The sequence below is a fragment of the Haemorhous mexicanus genome, chromosome 26 (genome assembly GCF_027477595.1).
Source record: "Haemorhous mexicanus isolate bHaeMex1 chromosome 26, bHaeMex1.pri, whole genome shotgun sequence".
Lineage (NCBI taxonomy): Eukaryota > Metazoa > Chordata > Aves > Passeriformes > Fringillidae > Haemorhous > Haemorhous mexicanus.
Window position 1 is genome coordinate 1,294,335 of NC_082366.1, and position 18,063 is coordinate 1,312,397.

General features: G+C 47.2%; 3 protein-coding genes across 3 annotated transcripts; all 3 read left to right on the forward strand.

Moving 5' to 3' along the window:
- Positions 1-1,301: 1,301 nt before the first annotated feature.
- LOC132338503 (UDP-glucuronosyltransferase 1-6-like) lies at positions 1,302-2,204 on the forward strand. Its single transcript, XM_059868151.1, has one exon. It carries the CDS (start codon positions 1,302-1,304, stop codon positions 2,202-2,204), a length of 903 nt encoding a protein of 300 aa, XP_059724134.1.
- A 3,631-nt stretch (positions 2,205-5,835) lies between these two features.
- LOC132338504 (uncharacterized) lies at positions 5,836-13,722 on the forward strand. Its single transcript, XM_059868153.1, has 3 exons — positions 5,836-6,760; positions 9,306-9,968; positions 13,354-13,722. The coding sequence occupies exons 1-3, from the start codon at positions 5,912-5,914 to the stop codon at positions 13,720-13,722; spliced, it is 1,881 nt and encodes a 626-aa protein (XP_059724136.1). The 5' UTR covers positions 5,836-5,911.
- A 2,368-nt stretch (positions 13,723-16,090) lies between these two features.
- Positions 16,091-17,897, forward strand: LOC132338562 (UDP-glucuronosyltransferase 1A1-like). The gene has a single exon (XM_059868271.1). It carries the CDS (start codon positions 16,444-16,446, stop codon positions 17,503-17,505), a length of 1,062 nt encoding a protein of 353 aa, XP_059724254.1. The 5' UTR covers positions 16,091-16,443; the 3' UTR covers positions 17,506-17,897.
- Positions 17,898-18,063: the final 166 nt, after the last annotated feature.

Consider the following 18,063-nt stretch of genomic DNA (forward strand, 5'->3'; position numbering starts at 1 on the left):
TCAGAGCCAATATCTCAGCTCTAAGACGTACCTGAAGAAAGTGTGGCCATCCTGTCAAGAGACTTTTTCTGTTATAGTCAAGGGAAATGAACTCGTATTGGCCGTTCTCAGCCAACTGCTGTTGCCACTGAAAATCCAATTGAGTCCAGAGTAGAAAACACACCAAGCAGCAATTTCCAAGGTAATTTGGTCACCTCTTATCACAGGAGTTGCAGTGAAGTCTTTGCATCCAGATTTCCTGCACTTAATGACAATTATTTGTAAATCCCTTCAGTGTCCTGCTTTCAGTCTGTGCTGTCTCCCACCTCTCCTGCACAGGGCCTCTCCAGAAATTGGTTTTCCATGTCTAAGGGTGGTTCCTCCATGTCCAGAGTGACAGAGTGGAGCTACACAGGACACTCCCTGCACTCTTTGAGTGTCATGAGACAAATGCCTTTGCCTCAGGCTGTAAGGATTTGTTTCTCCCAAGTGAGGATGCTGGGAGTGCCAGCACCATTTATAAAAAGAATGGGAAAACTGATGGCTGCTTCTCATCACAAGGACTCCTTGCTTAGCACCCTCCAAAAGGCTTTGCTCTGGCATTGCTTTCACTTGCACAAAGACAAAACCTTCCTGCAGTGGCATTAGTGGGAGGTGTCACACCTTCTCCTTGATTTTGTCTTGCTCAAAACCCATGGAAGGGGTTTTCAAGACACCAACCAAAGACCAAAACTCCTTCTTTGTGTCCCTGTGGTGGCCTCCTTTCCCATTCTTTGCCATGACCCATCCACTAGTTCACTTTTTGCTGTAGTTCCAGGAGGATTAAAGCTAAATGGGATCATTCTCCTCAGATTTGGGATTGCCTGGTACATCCTGGTGGCCGTGACATCTTTGTAAGAGGTGCAGGTTTGGCTGCTTCCAGGGGGTGGGAATTCAACCTCAGCCTTGTGTCCTCAGGAATGGAGTTGCATCCATTCTGCTGGGTGTATTTTTATTATCTTCTCACCGTTTATGTACCAGGTCAATGTTTTTAATTACAGTTATTGTTACAACATGACATCCCTGCTCTTGGTGTCACAGACTTAGTGCTGACAGAGTTTGAAGCTTAAACATTAACAGAAAGTAGAAACGTTTCCCTAAGGACACAGCTTCCCTTCCTTTCCAGAAACACAGGCAAAATCAATGGCTAATCACACCCGTATTGGGAAGTTAAATATTAATTTCTGCAGCCAATAAATTCCTTGCTTACACAGCACAGACCATTGTATAAAGGAGTGCATGGATCCCTCTGGAGCAGAACCCTCTGGTTCACTCCCATCAAAATGGCTCTTTTTTACCAAGGTACCTGGATACTTCTCCTCCTGACGCTGTCTTTAGCCCTGGCTGAAGGTGGAAAGATCCTGGTGGTACCTCAGGATGGAAGTCACTGGCTCAGCATGCACCCGGTAGGGGAGAAACTGCAGCAAAAGGGACACGAGGTTGTTGTGCTTGTACCCTCCACCAGTCTGTATATGAAGTCAGAGAAGCCTCAGAATTACACAGTCCAAGCCTATCCAATCCCTTACACCGAGGAATACTTGGGTGAAATGCTCAAGGCCTTCGTTAGTGCCCATTTTATTGAACAGTCTGTTTGGAATGTTGTTCTGACCTTGTATCAAAGCACAATAGAAATCTCCTCGGTCTTCTTCACCAACTGTAAGAGCCTCCTGCAGAACGAGGAGCTGATGCAGGATCTGAAAGAGAGCAAATTCCACATGCTTTTCACAGACCCCATCCTGATGTGTGGGCCCCTGGTGGCTGAGTATCCTTCCCTTCCTTCCGTCTACTTCCTGCGGGGCTTTCCCTGTGGAATGGATTCTGCTGCTGCCCAGTGCCCAAGCCCCCCTTCCTATGTCCCCAGGTTATTCTTGGATAATTCAGACAGCATGACGTTTTCCCAGCGGGTGAAGAACATGCTGGTCGATCTGCTGGAGCTCTTCTACTGTAAGCCCATCTATGATAACTTTGAAGAGCTTGCATATGAGGTTTTGAAAAAGAAAGGGACAGTGACAGAACTGCTGAGGCATGGAACCTTCTGGCTGATGAGATATGGTTTTGTCTTTGAGTTCCCAAGACCAGTGATGCCAAACATGGCTTTTATTGGAGGCATTATCTGTGTTCAGAAGGAAAAACTGTCTCAGGTACAAAACTTTCTTTTGGTTTTCTATGGAAAAGGCAAAGTATAAATGTATCACAGAATGGCAGAATGGTTTGTGTTGAAAGGGACCTTAAAGATTCTCTCGTTCCATCCCCCTGCCATCCTGGGCAAGGGATGTCACTCCCATCCTTACATCAAACCCTGACTGACAACAGCTTGGTCTTCAAAGATTGAAATCCTGCAGGATGCAGAAATGTTACTTCCTGTAAAATAAAAATGAAGCCACCGGGGCTAGCTTCTTCGCCAGATAGCTGGTCCCTTGTAGGGTAAGTGCCCCAGGCAAGCAGTCTCAAGGCCAGATACCTCAGCCCTCTGGAGGCTGGGGTGCCCTAGGCCGGACTGCGGCACAGCTGTGACCCCTAGCAAGCTTAGTGATTGTCAGCTCTTAGTGAAAATCAGCTCTTTTATGATTTCAGCTCTTAGCTTGCTCGTAGGGGCTCTGGCTGACCGTGGCTTCTGGAAGGCAGAGGAAAGAGAGAGGAGAAGGCGGCCAAGCGTTCCACGATGGTTTATTCTGAGGGTCTCGCGAAGGGTCTTGAAGCTGCTCTTCTGAAGAAATGGGCCAAGACAGCCTCTTTTATAGGGTTAGGGAGGATTGAAAACTGACCAATTGTAAGGGTTAGGAAAACTAGCCTATGGGGTCACAGAGAGATAAGCAGGCCTGGAGGACCAGAGTGAGGACTCCTGGTTCAATTCCAATGACTCAGCAAATACCTATCTCTAAACATCCCTCCACGGAGCTGTAGCCGGCCCTGCGCCTGCTACAACTTCCTAATAGCCAGCAGTCAGATTCTATCACATCCTGCCAAACCTAAAGCCTTATCAGACTTAATTAGGACAATCTAAGTGACATGTAGATTTTATGCAGATGAGGGTCTCTTTTGCTGAACTGAAGAACTTTGCTATCCTCCTCTCCCAGCTGTCTCGTGCACTGTCCATTTATCCCCTCTCCTTTCATCCACAGTGAAGGTTATAGGACTGAAGACTTTGCTGATTTTCTATCACAGCCATCCACTGGATTGATTCCTTTCCATCTGCCTTTATTGTCAAGGTGTCAATATCCAAGCTCCATAAGCAATCCTCCTCCAGTTCCATCCTCTCCTTCTCTTCTAGATTATTAAGTTAGGCTTTATGCTGTCCTGGGTATGGATATCTCCTGTAAATTTCCATTTGGACTGTTGTGGACCAACCTTCCTGTGTTCATTTGTCAGCCTTGCCTGAGGCTATGGCCTGTCTTCTGTGCATCTCCTTGCTCTGAGCTGTTTGAAAATTCCCATTAAGTTAATCCATGCTGTAAACTACCAAGATGGGATCAGTGTGGGTGATGGAGCTGCTGCTCCTTTTGGAGGGCAGGGTCTCAGCAAAGTCCAATCATGCGGCCTCCACTGGGTGTCTGGTTATCCCTTGCAGGATTCAATGGGTCCGGATAGTGCAGTTCTGCTCAGCACAGCCTGTCTCAGCTCCCAGACAGCTCCCAGCTGCAGACAACCTTAGCAAGCTTAAGTGATATCAGCTCTCAGTGATTAGCAGCTCATTTTGTGATTGCAGTTCTTTGCTTGCTAGGTGTCTTAGGCAGATGCAGGGAGAGAGATGCGAAGTGCTGTGTCTGTTCCACAGGGATATCTTTATTGAATCTTCTGCAAAGGTTCTCAAGGACAGCTCCTCTGCCAAGTTGGGCAAAAGTAGCCCTTTATATAGGGTACAAGGGTTTTAGGAAGTGTCTAATTGTAAGGGTCAAAGGAAAGTGACCTATCGTCTTACAGAGAGATAAGCAAGGGTCTGGAGGCTGGAGAGGAGCTTCTAAGGTCCAGTCATCATGACTCGGCATTTCCTGTCTTAGGCTGCTGAACACCATGGCAGCATTGTAGGCCCTGGGCCTGCTACAGCCCAAGACTTCCCACCAGGCTTAGAAAGGAACCTGCAGAAACAGCATGGGGAAAAAAATCCAGCAAGATTTCAAAGCCCCAGAATGCCTGGAGAAGGAAATTGTTTCCCGTATTTACCTGCTTATAGGCTTGTCCTGGTTTAGGGCAAATTTGGGAGAGAATCCCCAAAGGCGGGCCCCTCCTGAAAGCAAACCCACACGGCCCAACACAGTTGCTTTCCAAAGCATCTTCCCCCCCACCAGTTCGGGAAGAATTCCTCGGAGAGAAGTGGAAAGAACCTGTTTATTTTACAGGCACAGCACCCCCAGCACACAAAATGAACAATACCGGGTGACACCACTCTTTCACTGCTCTGAAAAAGATGACCAATTCAGAAAGTCTCTCCTGGGGTGGTCGCTCTGTTATCAGTCCCTCCAGCGCTGGGGTAGCTGCTGCAGGCCACAAGGTGCAAACTCTCGGTGTTTCCCAGCTCCCAGTCTGGAGCAGGTTCGAGTAGGTACAAAAAGGAAAGGAAAAACAGTCCAGGAATAAATTTGGACTGTTTAGCTAAACTAACTAATGAGCAGAAGCAAAAAAAGCAAGAGCAAAGCAGGAGCAAAGCAGAAGCAAGAGCAAAGCGAAAAGCAGGGCAAAAAGCCAAAGCAGAACTATGTACTGTCCCGTCTCTGTGTCCCACCAGCCGTGGGGGAGCAGCTGATAAGTAGCCAAAACAAAACTTTCACTCTTCAGAGCCAGTCTTGAAGGCACAGAACATAACATCCAGCATAAACAGCACACATGAATGGGGATACAAGCATCATAACGTCATCCCAGGATAAGGCTTTAACCAGAGGTTGTCACCAACATTGAAACTCAGCAATTTATAACCAAGAAGGACCTGGACACAGGGCTGGGGTCATGAACTGACCCAACACTGGTCCTGAACTGACCCCTCACTGGCCAGGAACAATTCATGACTGTGCACTAGAGCGGTGTTGTTGGAGTTTGTTATCTGGGGTACAAAGGTGAAATGTTCTTTTGCAACTTCATTTCATACCTGATAGGATAAGAGGTCAGTTGAAATTTATATGGAGAGATGGGGAAAGATCTTCTGCTGGCTGCTTCTCTTGCCAAAAATGGAAGTGTGCATTAAGCAAAATTATTTTTTCTCAGGGATGCCAGATGATTTTGGCTATTGAAAAAAAAAAAAAAAAGCAAAACCCAAACCCCAGGTAGCGTTACACAGGTTTCTCATACTAGTCCTTACTGTAAGTTACGGTTTTCTGTACTACTTGCATCAGATTCTTTAGGGTAGAAAGTGCTTTTAAAAATTCTAAATTACCTCAGTCTGTGACACTTCTTTCAGCCTTCAATGGCAATGATGGAAAAGAGTCCTTTCAGTGCTCTCTTGATAGGCAAAGGCCTCCCATGTGGGCTCAGCAATGTTTCTGCCCACCCACTCTCTGCATGCATTTTTTTAAAGGATTTTCCCTGCATTTTGCCACCAGACCTTGGGCGTGGTGGGCTGGTGGCAAGAAGTGCCACAAAGCCGAGGTCCTCCTGTAGGAAAAAGGTGGCATTGAGCCAAAAACCTAATCTTGGATGTGTGAAGGTGACACACGTTTCTTGACTCAGACAAAGGCACCTTTGGAGTCCTAACCTGCCCTGAATCCTCCCTAATCATTTATCGCTTTCTGTGACCTTGGTGGAAAGGTCTGATGACATAAAATGGGAGGAGAGTCAAAAGGGCAGAGGTGGGGTATGGCTATAAAAGCTGGCAGAGGAATCCTTCAGTTGCTTTCCAAAGCATTTTCAGGCTACAACCTGCAGGAGAAATCTCTTCCACGGCTCCTACTCCAGCCACAGCAACATGGCTTTGAGACTTTGCTCTGCCTGGATTTCCATCCTCCTCCTCCTGCCCAGCCTCTCGGATGGAGGGAAGCTCCTGGTGGTGCCCATGATTGGAAGCCACTGGCTGAGCATGCAGGAAGTGGTGGAGAAGCTGAGTGAGAGAGGACACGAGGTGGTGGTGCTGGTTCCTGAGGTGAGCTGGCAGATGAAGACCACGCAGGCCTACAAGGTGGTCACGTACCCGGTTGGACAGCCCCTGGAAGAGCTGGATAACGCCTTCCAGGAATACGCCGCTGTGCACCTGACACCAAAGCCTTTCCCCCTCAATGCCCTGGCGATGTACAACGCCACGGTACATTTTTTCATCACCTTCTTTGGGCAATGCAAGGACCTGTTTCGCAGCCAGGAGACCCTGAAGTTCCTCAACCAAAGCGGCTTTGATGCCATCCTGACAGATCCGGCCATCATGTGTGGGCCCATCCTGGCCCACCATCTCTCTCTTCCCTTTGTGTTCTTCATGAGGGGATTCCCTTGCAACATTCACTTTGCAGCCCCACAGTGCCCAAGCCCTCCATCCTACATCCCAAGGCTCTTCAGCTTCAACTCAGACCACATGACTTTTCTCCAGAGGGTTGAAAACACCCTGATTTCCCTCCTGGAGCTTGATTACTGTAACAGGCTCTATGCCGAAGCGCTTAAGCTTTCCTCAGAAGTTCTTCAGAGGGATGTGTCCCTGATGGACCTTGTGAATTCTGCTGCCATTTGGCTCCTGAGGTTTGACTTTGTGTTTGAGTACGTCAGGCCAGTGATGCCCAACATGGTCTTTGTTGGGGGGATCAACTGTGCTAAGAAGAAACCACTGCCTAAGGTAATGTTCCTTCATCTACAGATTGTACATTTCTCAATGAAAAGTCATTATCTTGTTTCGGGAAGTTTATCGGTATAGATTTTTTTTTTTAATTTACGGAAATCATTTAATTTGTGGAGCCTTGATAAATTGTTTCCCATAGGCTGAAATCAAACAGCCTTGATAGAGACTAACTTGAATTAATGAGGGTTTTATAACAAACCAAAGAAAAAGGGATTTCATTGGCCAGATGGAAATTACTGTCCTCAGTGAATGTGTCTTAAGCACCAAGCAGATCCAGTTTTGATTTCCTTTTAACAGCATCTGACATCTATTTCTTTTATCTGATCAAAAACCCAAGAGTCATCTTTTGTTTTCAACTCCAGGCTCAAGGGCACCAGTTGATTCACTTTAGTAGTATTCTCATGACAAATTATTTCCAAACTGTGGCTGTCTGTGTTAGGTTACTCCTGTTTATGAGGGTGAAATAGAAATGTTGCCTTGAAATGGCAAGAAATAATCTTAGAGTCGTGGATTGGGTGAAAGACACTTGAATGCAGAACTCAGATCAGTTCTCATCCCTTGACATTTGCTTTTACAAGAGTTGTTCTGCAGGGTCTTAAAGGTAATCTAGAAATCTAAATCTATTGTGATAGTCAACTTGCAGTCTCTAAAATGGTAACACTGGCCATTTCTATCCAGACACAAAGCAGGACACAAATCTCTTTCCCAGGAAATTGCTCCATCACTTTTGAATTGTGGTCACGCGATATCTCTGCACAATGTCTTTGAGCTGTAGGGTGGGATTTCTCTTTCCTCTTTCAGATTTCTTTGATGGAGAGCCCTCTAAATGTGATAAACAAGGCAAAGATTAATATTATGACCTAGAATATTAGCATAAAATTATATTGAAGGCATTCTATCTTGTTGGGCGGACAAGAGTGATACCAGTTTGAGATGTAAGAGGTAAATTCTTGCTGGTTCCATAATATTAGTCTTTACTTTTATATCCTGAAGGTCTCAGAGCTGCAAAGAGTTCATAACTTTGCTACAAGGGCAGAGACATCCTGCCCTTGTTTTTCCCTGCCAGCTCCTGTCTTCACACTCCTTGTGAATATTACAAGTTCCACACCTGGAAAAAAGTTGTACTGGCCTTTTTCAGCCAGCTGCCTTTGCCACTGAAAATCCAATTGAGTCCAGAGTAGAAAACACACCAAGCAGCAACTTCCAAGATAATTTTGTCAGCTCTTATCACAGGAGTTGCAATGAAGTCTTTGCATCCAGATTTCCTGCACTTAATGACAATTATTTGTAAATCCCTTCAGTGTCCTGCTTTCAGTCTGTGCTGTCTCCCACCTCTCCTGCACTGGGCCTCTCCAGAAATTAGTTTTCCATGTCTAAGGGTGGTTCCTCCATGTCCAGAGTGACAGAGTGGAGCTACTCAGGGCAGTCCCAGCAACCTTTGGGTGTCATGAGACAAATGCCTTTGCCTCAGGCTGTAAGGATTTGTTTCTCCCAAGTGAGGATGCTGGGAGTGCCAGCACCATTTATAAAAAGAACGGGAAAATGTTGTGCTGATGGCAGCTTCTCATCACAAGGACTCCTTGCTTAGCACCCTCCAAAAGGCTTTGCTCTGGCATTGCTTTCACTTGCACAAAGACAAAACCTTCCTGCAGTGGCATTAGTGGGAGGTATCACACATGGATTTTGTCTTCATCACAATACATGACAGGGGTTTTCAAGACACCAACCAAAGACCAAAACTTCTTCTTTGTGTCCCTGTGGTGGCCTTCTTTCCCATTCTTTGCCATGACCCATACACTAGTTCACTTTTTGCTGTAGTTCCAGGAGGATAAAAGCTAAATGGGATTGTTCTCCTCAGATTTGGGATTGCCTGGTACATCCTGGTGGCCATGACATCTTTGTAAGAGGTGCAGGTTTGGCTGCTTCCAGGGGGTGGGAATTCAACCTCAGCCTCGTGTCCTCAGGAATGGAGTTGCATCCATTCTGCTGGATGTATTTTTATTATTTTTCACGCCGTGTATTTACCAGGTCAAAGGTTTTAACCATGATTATTTTTACAACATGACATCCCCGCTCTTGGTGTCACAGACTTAGTGCTGACAGTGTCGTAGTACTGACAGAGTTTGAAGATTAAACATTAATAGAAACTACAAAAGTGTCTGTTAGGACACAGCTTCCCTTCCTTTCCACAAACATAGGCAAAATCAATGGCTAATCACACCCGTATTGGGAAGTTAAATATTAATTTCTGCAGCCAATAAATTCCTTGCTTACACAGCACAGACCATTGTATAAAGGAGTGCATGGATCCCTCTGGAGCAGAACCCTCTGGTTCACTCCCATCAAAATGGCTCTTTTTTACCAAGGTACCTGGATACTTCTCCTCCTGACGCTGTCTTTAGCCCTGGCTGAAGGTGGAAAGATCCTGGTGGTACCTCAGGATGGAAGTCACTGGCTCAGCATGCACCCGGTAGGGGAGAAACTGCAGCAAAAGGGACACGAGGTTGTTGTGCTTGTACCCTCCACCAGTCTGTATATGAAGTCAGAGAAGCCTCAGAATTACACAGTCCAAGCCTATCCAATCCCTTACACCGAGGAATACTTGGGTGAAATGCTCAAGGCCTTCGTTAGTGCCCATTTTATTGAACAGTCTGTTTGGAATGTTGTTCTGACCTTGTATCAAAGCACAATAGAAATCTCCTCGGTCTTCTTCACCAACTGTAAGAGCCTCCTGCAGAACGAGGAGCTGATGCAGGATCTGAAAGAGAGCAAATTCCACATGCTTTTCACAGACCCCATCCTGATGTGTGGGCCCCTGGTGGCTGAGTATCCTTCCCTTCCTTCCGTCTACTTCCTGCGGGGCTTTCCCTGTGGAATGGATTCTGCTGCTGCCCTGTGCCCAAGCCCCCCTTCCTATGTCCCCAGGTTATTCTTGGATAATTCAGACAGCATGAAGTTTTCCCAGCGGGTGAAGAACATGCTGGTCGATCTGCTGAAGCTCTTCTACTGTAAGCCCATCTATGATAACTTTGAAGAGCTTGCATATGAGGTTTTGAAAAAGAAAGGGACAGTGACAGAACTGCTGAGGCATGGAACCTTCTGGCTGATGAGATATGGTTTTGTCTTTGAGTTCCCAAGACCAGTGATGCCAAACATGGCTTTTATTGGAGGCATTATCTGTGTTCAGAAGGAAAAACTGTCTCAGGTACAAAACTTTCTTTTGGTTTTCTATGGAAAAGGCAAAGTATAAATGTATCACAGAATGGCAGAATGGTTTGTGTTGAAAGGGACCTTAAAGATTCTCTCGTTCCATCCCCCTGCCATCCTGGGCAAGGGATGTCACTCCCATCCTTACATCAAATCCTGACTGACAACAGCTTGGTCTTCAAAGATTGAAATCCTGCAGGATGCAGAAATGTTACTTCCTAATACCCAGCAGTCAGATTCTATCACATCCTGCCAAACTTATCAGACTTAATTAGGACAATCTAAGTGACATGTAGCTTTTATGCAAATGTGTGTCTCTTTTGCTGAACTGAAGAACTTTGCTGTCCTCCTCTCCCAGCTGTCTCGTGCACTGTCCATTTATCCCCTCTCCTTTCATCCACAGTGAAGGTTATAGGACTGAAGACTTTGCTGATTTTCTACCTCAGCCAACCACTGGATTGATTCCTTTCCATCTGCCTTTATTGTCAAGGTGTCAATATCCAAGCCCTATAAGCAATTCTCCTTCATTTCCATCCTCCTCCTCCTCCTGTTCCATCCTCTCCTTCTCTTCTAGATTAATGAATTAGGCTTTAAGCTGTTCTGGGTATGGATATCTCCTGTAAATTTCCATATGTGCTTTTGTGGATCAACCTTCCTGTGTTCATTTGTCAGCCTTGCCTGAGGCTATGGCCTGTCTTCTGTGCATCTCCTTGCTCTGAGCTGTTTGAAAATTCCCATTAAGTTAATCCATGCTGTAAACTACCAAGATGGGATCAGTGTGGGTGATGGAGCTGCTGCTCCTTTTGGAGGGCAGGGTCTCAGCAAAGTCCAAGATTTCCCACCAGGCTTGGGAAGGAACTTGCAGAAACTGCATGTGGAAAAAAAATCCAGCAGGATTTTAAAGCACAGACTGCCCTGCAGAAGGAAATTGTTTCTCGTATTCACGTGATTATAGGCGTTAATGAGAGGTTATCACCAACATTAAACCCCAGCAATTTAAATCTAAGGAGGACCTGGACCCAGGGTTGAGATCCTGAACTGTCCCCTCACTGGCCGTGAACGATTAATGTCTTTGTGCATTAGAGGGGTGTTGTTAATGTTTCTTTCTAGGATAGAAGGGTAAAATGGTCTTTTGCAACTTCGTTTTATACCTGGTAGGATAAGGGGTAAGCTGAAAGTTCTATGGATATATGGGGAAAGATTTTCTGCTGGCTGCTTCTCTTCCAAAAAAATGCAAGTTTGCATTAAGTGTAGCAGTTCATTTTGGGGGATCTCCCTAAGCTGTGTGTTCTCTGGTAGCAGCAGGCAGGCAAGTAGACTCCCCACGGCTTTCTGAGCGTGCTGATTAGCTGAGGGTGTATTGGGGGTCCCAACCCTGGGAGCAGCATCGTTTCTGATGGAGAAGGTGGGAAGAGGGTGGGATGGTGAGAGAGGGAGAGCCTTGGCAGAAAGGGGCCAAGAGAGACTTCACATCACCCCCCACAGCTTAACAGGGAGATTCAAAGTGGCTGTGGAATAAGACTTGGGTCAATGGGATTACAGATCCATGATACTTCAGGGAAGGATCACAGGATTGGAATAAACCGTACATTTTTGAGGGGTGAGACAGAGCATACCATTTAAATAAAATGTAACACCACCCTTCACCCTTTTTTCGTTAGAAAGAAAATATAAAGAGATATATGACAATTAACAATTGAAAAAATGAAGCAGTAATTACAGTTTCGCAGCAGAAAAATAAATACAATTGCAGGATTGTGTTTTAAACCATGTATTTGACTTGATGTTTGCTTTTGGTGGTAGGCAGCAAAGATAAAATGAGCGTTTAATTGTAATAAACAGGCTATGTAGGTCCATATTCCAGATTTTAAACAAATGTAAAGCATGGTTGAGTGCTTAAAGGGCTTCAGCCTTTGGCACTAAGCTCATATGAGAGCTTTGGGATTGGCCTTTTTAGCATTACAGGCCCAAAGGTGTCTAACTTTTTCCAACTGGCTTTTTGGACCAGCACAGCCCCCAGTTTTAGGCTGAGGCGCCGACTTCTGCTCCCCCTCTCAGGGACAGGGAATCACCTGGAGCCCCCCGGACTCCAGGCAGGTTTGTGGCCTCAGATTCTCACCCTTGGATCTGAGCTTTACTGCTGCTTTCACCTTCCAACCGGTTTAACCCAGAAGACCACTGGTTTAAGGTCATTAAAAGGAAAACAAAAAGAAAAAAAAAAAGAAATTTGGCTTCAGCTACTACTTATACTTAGAGAGCATTCCCCACAAAAACCATCAAAATACTTCTCCAGACACCATTTTAGGTTATCAGTCACCCTCAGAACCTACTGAGGACAGCATAAACCCAACAGCGATTTTGATTCAGCAGTCTAATAGTATCTGAACACTCACTATTAAAGAAACAATTGAAAACTGCTTCTCTTGGGATCTACCCTTGTGATCTGAGAGGCCCCTGCTTTCTAAAACTGAAAACAGGACCATTTGTAATATGAACACACATTTAAACTAGAAAAGCATAATTGTAAAAACTACTTCATGGGGACAGGCGGGAAACAGAGAGAAGACAGGTATTGGATCAGAATGACAAAAAGGTTAGAGGGTTTCAGGATAAAAAGTTCTAGTCTTTTCAGCTAGAACAAGTGGATAGGGATCGGGAATTGGGGAGGTTATGGGGAGCCAGGGACTCTGCGAGAGAAAAACCTTTTTGGGGTACCCTGCGTCTCTGAGTGGTTTGCTCCCAGTGAACAACCCAAAATAAAGAAAAAGGGGGTATGCATTGCAGAGAAGAATTATATTATCCTGCCCTTGGAATAACAGGGAAAGGAGATCATAAAGTAGAATTTTCAATTCAACAAAATATACAAGGCTGTTAAAACTGGTATTACAAAATGATTTTAGCTTTGGGTTTTGGTTTCTTAGCTTTTTCTCTAATTCCAGCTCCTTCCTTGCGGGATTTGCATAGCGGAAGGTGGGAACTAGCAGTTGGAGGGGGGCTTGGTTCATGAGAGACAGGGAAGGGGAGGAGCTCGGGGAGAAAAAGCGAGAGGAAAGGGATTTTGGGGAGGAGCAGTAGAAGATGGTGCCGTGTTACGTGGTCGCGGCTATGTTGGATCTCCAGGCCATGCGGGCACAGCACACACGGCGGTAGCAATGTTGAGCCTTGGCCGTGTGGCTGCTGTGCCAGGCTTAGCAGGACGGAGGGGATTCCTGGGGGTTTGTTAAGGGGAAGGCGGGTAAGGGACGGAGTTAGGGAGAAGGAGCAGCGAGGGGGGAGAGGGTAAGGAGGAAGGAGGTCACAAAACTGACGAAAGCAGTTTGGGGGGTGCGGGGCTCGGGCAAAGCTGAAAACTGCTTCTTGCTTGTCTGGTGTCTCCCCCGCAGAAACTGGTGGGCTTTGGTTTCTTCTTTGGCCGCAGCTGTGGTCCAGGGTCGGGCTTGCCGATCTGCACGGCCCGCCCGCTCTGCGGGGCCACCCCCCGTCGCCTCCGGGCAGGGCACGGCGGGCTTGGCTCTGCCGCCACCGCGGCGGCTCCCGGCGAGCAGCGGCGGCTCCCGGCGAGCAGCGGCGGCTCCCGGCGAGCAGCGGCGGCTCCCGGCGAGCAGCGGCGGCTCCCGGCGAGCAGCGGCGGCTCCCGGCGAGCAGCGGCGGCTCCCGGCGAGCAGCGGCGGCTCCCGGCGCGGGCGGCTCCGAGCAGCCGCATGGCGGCCACGTGGCACGGGGGAGCCGGCAGCTGCCGGCGGCGATCTTAAAAGCTGCTCGGGCTGCGATGGCGGGATCGCGGCGCGCTGTCTGGCGGGGCTTCTGCGCGGTGCTGGCGGGGCCACGGGGCCGCGTCCCTCGGCTGGCGGTGGCCGCGACTGCGGCCCCGTACGGCTACTCCGTGATGCCCGAGGCGGTGCTGAAGCGGTGTTGCGCGAGGTTCTGCGCTGTGCCAGCGGGGCAGTGGAGGTCCGTTGTTGTCTTAGGGCTGTCGGTGGTCGAACCGAACGTTGGGAGCCATTTGTTGGGATTCGTTTAGGGGGATCCCAGGGGAGTCCCTCGGGGGACCCCCTAAGCTGTGTGTTCGCTGATAGCAGCAGGCAGGCAAGGAGACTCCCCACGGCTTTCTGTGGGTGCTAATTAGCTGAGGGTTTATTGGGGGTCCCACTCCCGGGAGCAGCATGGTTTCTGATGGAGAAGGGGGGAAGAGGGAAGAAGAGGGAAGGAGAGGGAGAGCCTAGGGAGAGAAGGGCTAAGAGAGAATCTGTGGTCTCTCTCGCACAGCTTAACAGGGATGAAATAAATAAGGCAGGAGATCTTTCTCCTTTTTAATGTCTTTATTAAAAATCAGATCGAGTGGGGACAACCGACTGGTTGCGCACACACTGCTGCTGCTTCCAGGAGTGGCATGAAGGAGGAGGAAGAGTGCAGCTGTGTCCGCTGGTATGCAGGCAGAGCTGGGGCTTCCGTCCTTACGAGAGCACCAGGAGATTCCCGCTTTTTTGGTTTGACATTCCGGGTCTTATTTCTAGCCGACGTCTTTTTATGTTAGGGTGAAACGTGAAAAGGGTCTTAGCAGACACTGGATTCCATTCCTCATGTCTCGACATCACTTCTATCTCTTAATTCAATGCTGGCTCCTTATTTTAGGGGTTTTTCCTGCTAGATTTGGTGAGTGGTTTCCTCATTTGCATACCAGCCCCGGGTGATACTTGACAAAGGGGGATTTCTAACCATCAACAACAGGTAATTAAAGAAAAACTATTAACAAGAGGTGATTACAACATGAAATTATTAACAACAAATAGAATTCTAACTTGGCAGCAATTGGTTTAACTTTTTAACTCTGCAAGTGACTCTGCAAGCGTTATAAATAAGAAGCTTGACTAGCCGTATATTCAAGCAGCAATCAATTTATTAATTCATATGGTAAAGTATGAGCAACACAGCACTGGGTACGGTGGGGGAAGTTTTCCCTCCAACTGCACGCCGACAGCTGGGCCTTACAGGTATTTATAGGGGTACTCCTAAGCTTTCTCAGCAGTTTCTGTTCCAATTTGTACTCATCAGCAGTTTCTATTTTCCAATTTTTACATCACAATTCTATACACTATTGTGATTTAGCTTTTCTCAGGATGTGTCCCAAAAAGGAGGAACCCACCCCCCCAGACGGTAGTAGTAGTTTCCGAAATATTGGTCCTGGTTTCTGCAAGAATAAAGACGAATTCCGTCTGGCAAAGTCTAGCTCCCCAGATGTGGGTCCACCTTTGTAATTACAATGACTGTAGATCTCATAACAGTGATGGCCAGCTGCCCTTGGTCGAAATTAGAAGTCCTTGAGATGACGTTCATCTTCTTTCTCAAGCTGTTTTTCTCTGGTCTGTTGAGGCGTGAGATAAGCATATTTCCTTTATAGATATTCCAAAGCTATAGTTTCAAGGATACAAGCAATATTCTAAAAGTATCCTTCAAAAGGTTATTATTGCAGCACTCTTTAAGGCCTGACTACAAGCAAAAAGCAACATCCTTAACATCCTTTCATTCAAATGCTGCTAAATCAGCCAAGGTTAATTGCAAACAAAAGAGAGGTTCAAAGGCCTCCTTCCATGCTTTACTTTCCTCAGTTATTATTGAACTCGCAACTGTCCCATTGTCGGCCTCCACACATATCGCAATCACAAATACACACATTGCCCGGATGTAGCTGACACGAAACACAGCTTTGTATTTCACACAAGCTTTAAAAAAAATGGACAACTTTTCTGTTCATACCAGGGAGATTCAAAGTGGGCGCGGAGTAAGACTTGGGCTAATGGGACTACGGATCCATGATACTTCAGGGGAGGATCACAGGCTTGGAATAAACAGTACACTTTCGAGGGGTGAGACAGAGCATACCATTTAACTAAAATGTAACACCACAATTAAGGAAAACTATTCTTTTCTCAAGAGTGCCAGCTGGTTTTGGCTATTGGAAAAAAAAAAGCAAAACCCAAATCCCAGGATCTTTTACACGGATTTCTCATATTAATCTTTACTGTTAAGTTATGATTCACTGTACTACTAACATTAGTTTCTTTGGGGAAGAAAGTGCTTTTAAAAAAGCTGAATTACCTCAGTGTATGACAATTCTTTCAGCCTTCAATGGCAGTGGTGGAAAAGAGTCCTTTCCATGCTCTCTTGATAGGCACAGGCCTCCCATGTGGGCTCAGCAATGTTTCTGCCCACACACTCTGTGCATGCATTTTTTTCATGGATTTTCCCTGCATTTTGCCATCAGACCTTGGGCGCGGTGTGCTGGTGGCAAGAAGTGCCACAAAACTGGGGTCCTGCTGAGGGAAGAAGGTGGCATTGAGCCAAAAACCTCATCTTGGCATGTATGAAAGTGACACACCTTTCTTGACTCACACAAAGGCACCTTTGGAGTCCTAACCTGCCCCGAATCCTCCCTAATCATTTATCGCTTTCTGTGGCCTTGGTGCAAAGATCTGATGACCCAGAATGGGAGGAGAGTCAAAAGGGCAGGAGTGGGATGCGGCTGCAAAAGCTGGCAGAGCAGTCCTGGCCTCTCTGGTGCCAGGCTTCCACTCTGCACAGCCCTGACCATGCTGGTGGCACTGCTTCTGCCCTTCCTGTGTCTCCTGAGCCCGGCTGCCGCTGGGAGGCTGCTGGTGATCCCCATGGAGGGCAGCCACTGGCTCAGCATGAAAAAAGTGCTGATGGAGCTGAGCAAGAGAGGGCACCAAGTCGTGGTCATCGCACCGGACAACAAAATCCTGATCGATTCCTCAGATGTCTACGAACTGAAAACCTACCCTGTGCCAGTGACGAAGGAAGACATGGAAGAACAGTTACGCTACTTCAGTGCAAGAGTTTTCAGCCAAGATCCTTTCCTGGTGAGGTTCTGGAAGCGTTTGGAAGATTACCGGAAGAGCGGGACCACGTTTCAATCTTCGTGCAAGTCCTTGCTGTATAACCAAGAGCTGTTGAAGTACATTGGAGAGGGTCACTTTGATGCCCTGCTCACGGATCCAGTGTCGCCGTGTGGGCAGATCATTGCCCTGCACTTCTCCATCCCCAGTGTTTTCTTCCTGCGGATGGTTCCGTGTGCCCTGGAGGTTCGCGCGGCTCAGGGCCCGGACCCGCCGTCCTACGTCCCATGCATGTTCTCGGAAAACACCGACCACGTGACCTTCTCCCAGAGGGTCAAGAACTTCCTGATTGCCCTTTCCGAGTCCTTATATATCTGCAATATTGCCTATTCTCCGTTTGAGGAGCTGGCCTCAGAGTTCCTCCAGAAACCCACAACAATGACGGAGATTTTAAGTCATGGATCCGTCTGGCTGAGGAGAATTGACTTTGTCTTTGAGTATCCCATGCCTGTCATGCCCAACATGGTTTTCATCGGAGGCATCCACTGTGGAGATAGGAAGAAGCCCTTATCTCAGGTCAGTGGGTTGCTGGGAGAGGTTGTGGCAATCACACACACCTGCATGGTCCAAGTGAGGTATTTGAGAGGGATGTATCTTAGCTTTTTCTTGGAGGGAGACTGAGGTGTTGGCACAAGGGCAGTGGCTTTAAGCTGCCAGAGGAAAGGATTAGAGGAGATAGTGGGAAGAAATTCTTCCCTGTGAGGATGCTGAGGCCGTGGCACAGGTTGTCCTGAGAAACTGTGGCTGCCACACCCTGGATGTGTCCCAGACCAGATAGGACAGGGCTTGGAGCAAGCTGGGATAGTAGAAGGTGTCCCTGCCCATGGCACGCGGTGGAATGGGTTAAGCTTTAAGGTCCCTTCCAACACAAATGCCCTTCCATCCTGGCATTCTACAAAGACCACCTGCCTCTTTCAAACTGTTGTTTTCTGTTGTGCATTTACTGCTGGGATTTGGGATATCTTCCATGCTTTTGTTAGAAAGGCTTTGGGATCTCCTGCCATGGATTTATTAAAGGATTTTGGGATCTCCAACCATGGATTTATGACAGGGGCTTGGGGATCACCTTTCATGGATTCATTGGAGTGGCTTGGGGATCTATTGTCAAGAATTTATGAGAGGGATTTGGGATCTCCTTTCATAAATTTTATTATAGCAGTTTTGGCATCTCTGACTGGA

Coding starts and splice junctions, on each gene's coding strand:
- LOC132338503 (XM_059868151.1), top strand. CDS start 1,302: ATGGCTCTTTTTTACCAAGGTACCTGGATACTTCTCCTCCTGACGCTG.
- LOC132338504 (XM_059868153.1), top strand. CDS start 5,912: ATGGCTTTGAGACTTTGCTCTGCCTGGATTTCCATCCTCCTCCTCCTG. Junction 6,761..9,305: donor AGAAGAAACCACTGCCTAAG/GTAATGTTCCTT, acceptor CTGTATATGAAG/TCAGAGAAGCCTCAGAATTA. Junction 9,969..13,353: donor AGAAGGAAAAACTGTCTCAG/GTACAAAACTTT, acceptor TCTCCCCCGCAG/AAACTGGTGGGCTTTGGTTT.
- LOC132338562 (XM_059868271.1), top strand. CDS start 16,444: ATGACCCAGAATGGGAGGAGAGTCAAAAGGGCAGGAGTGGGATGCGGC.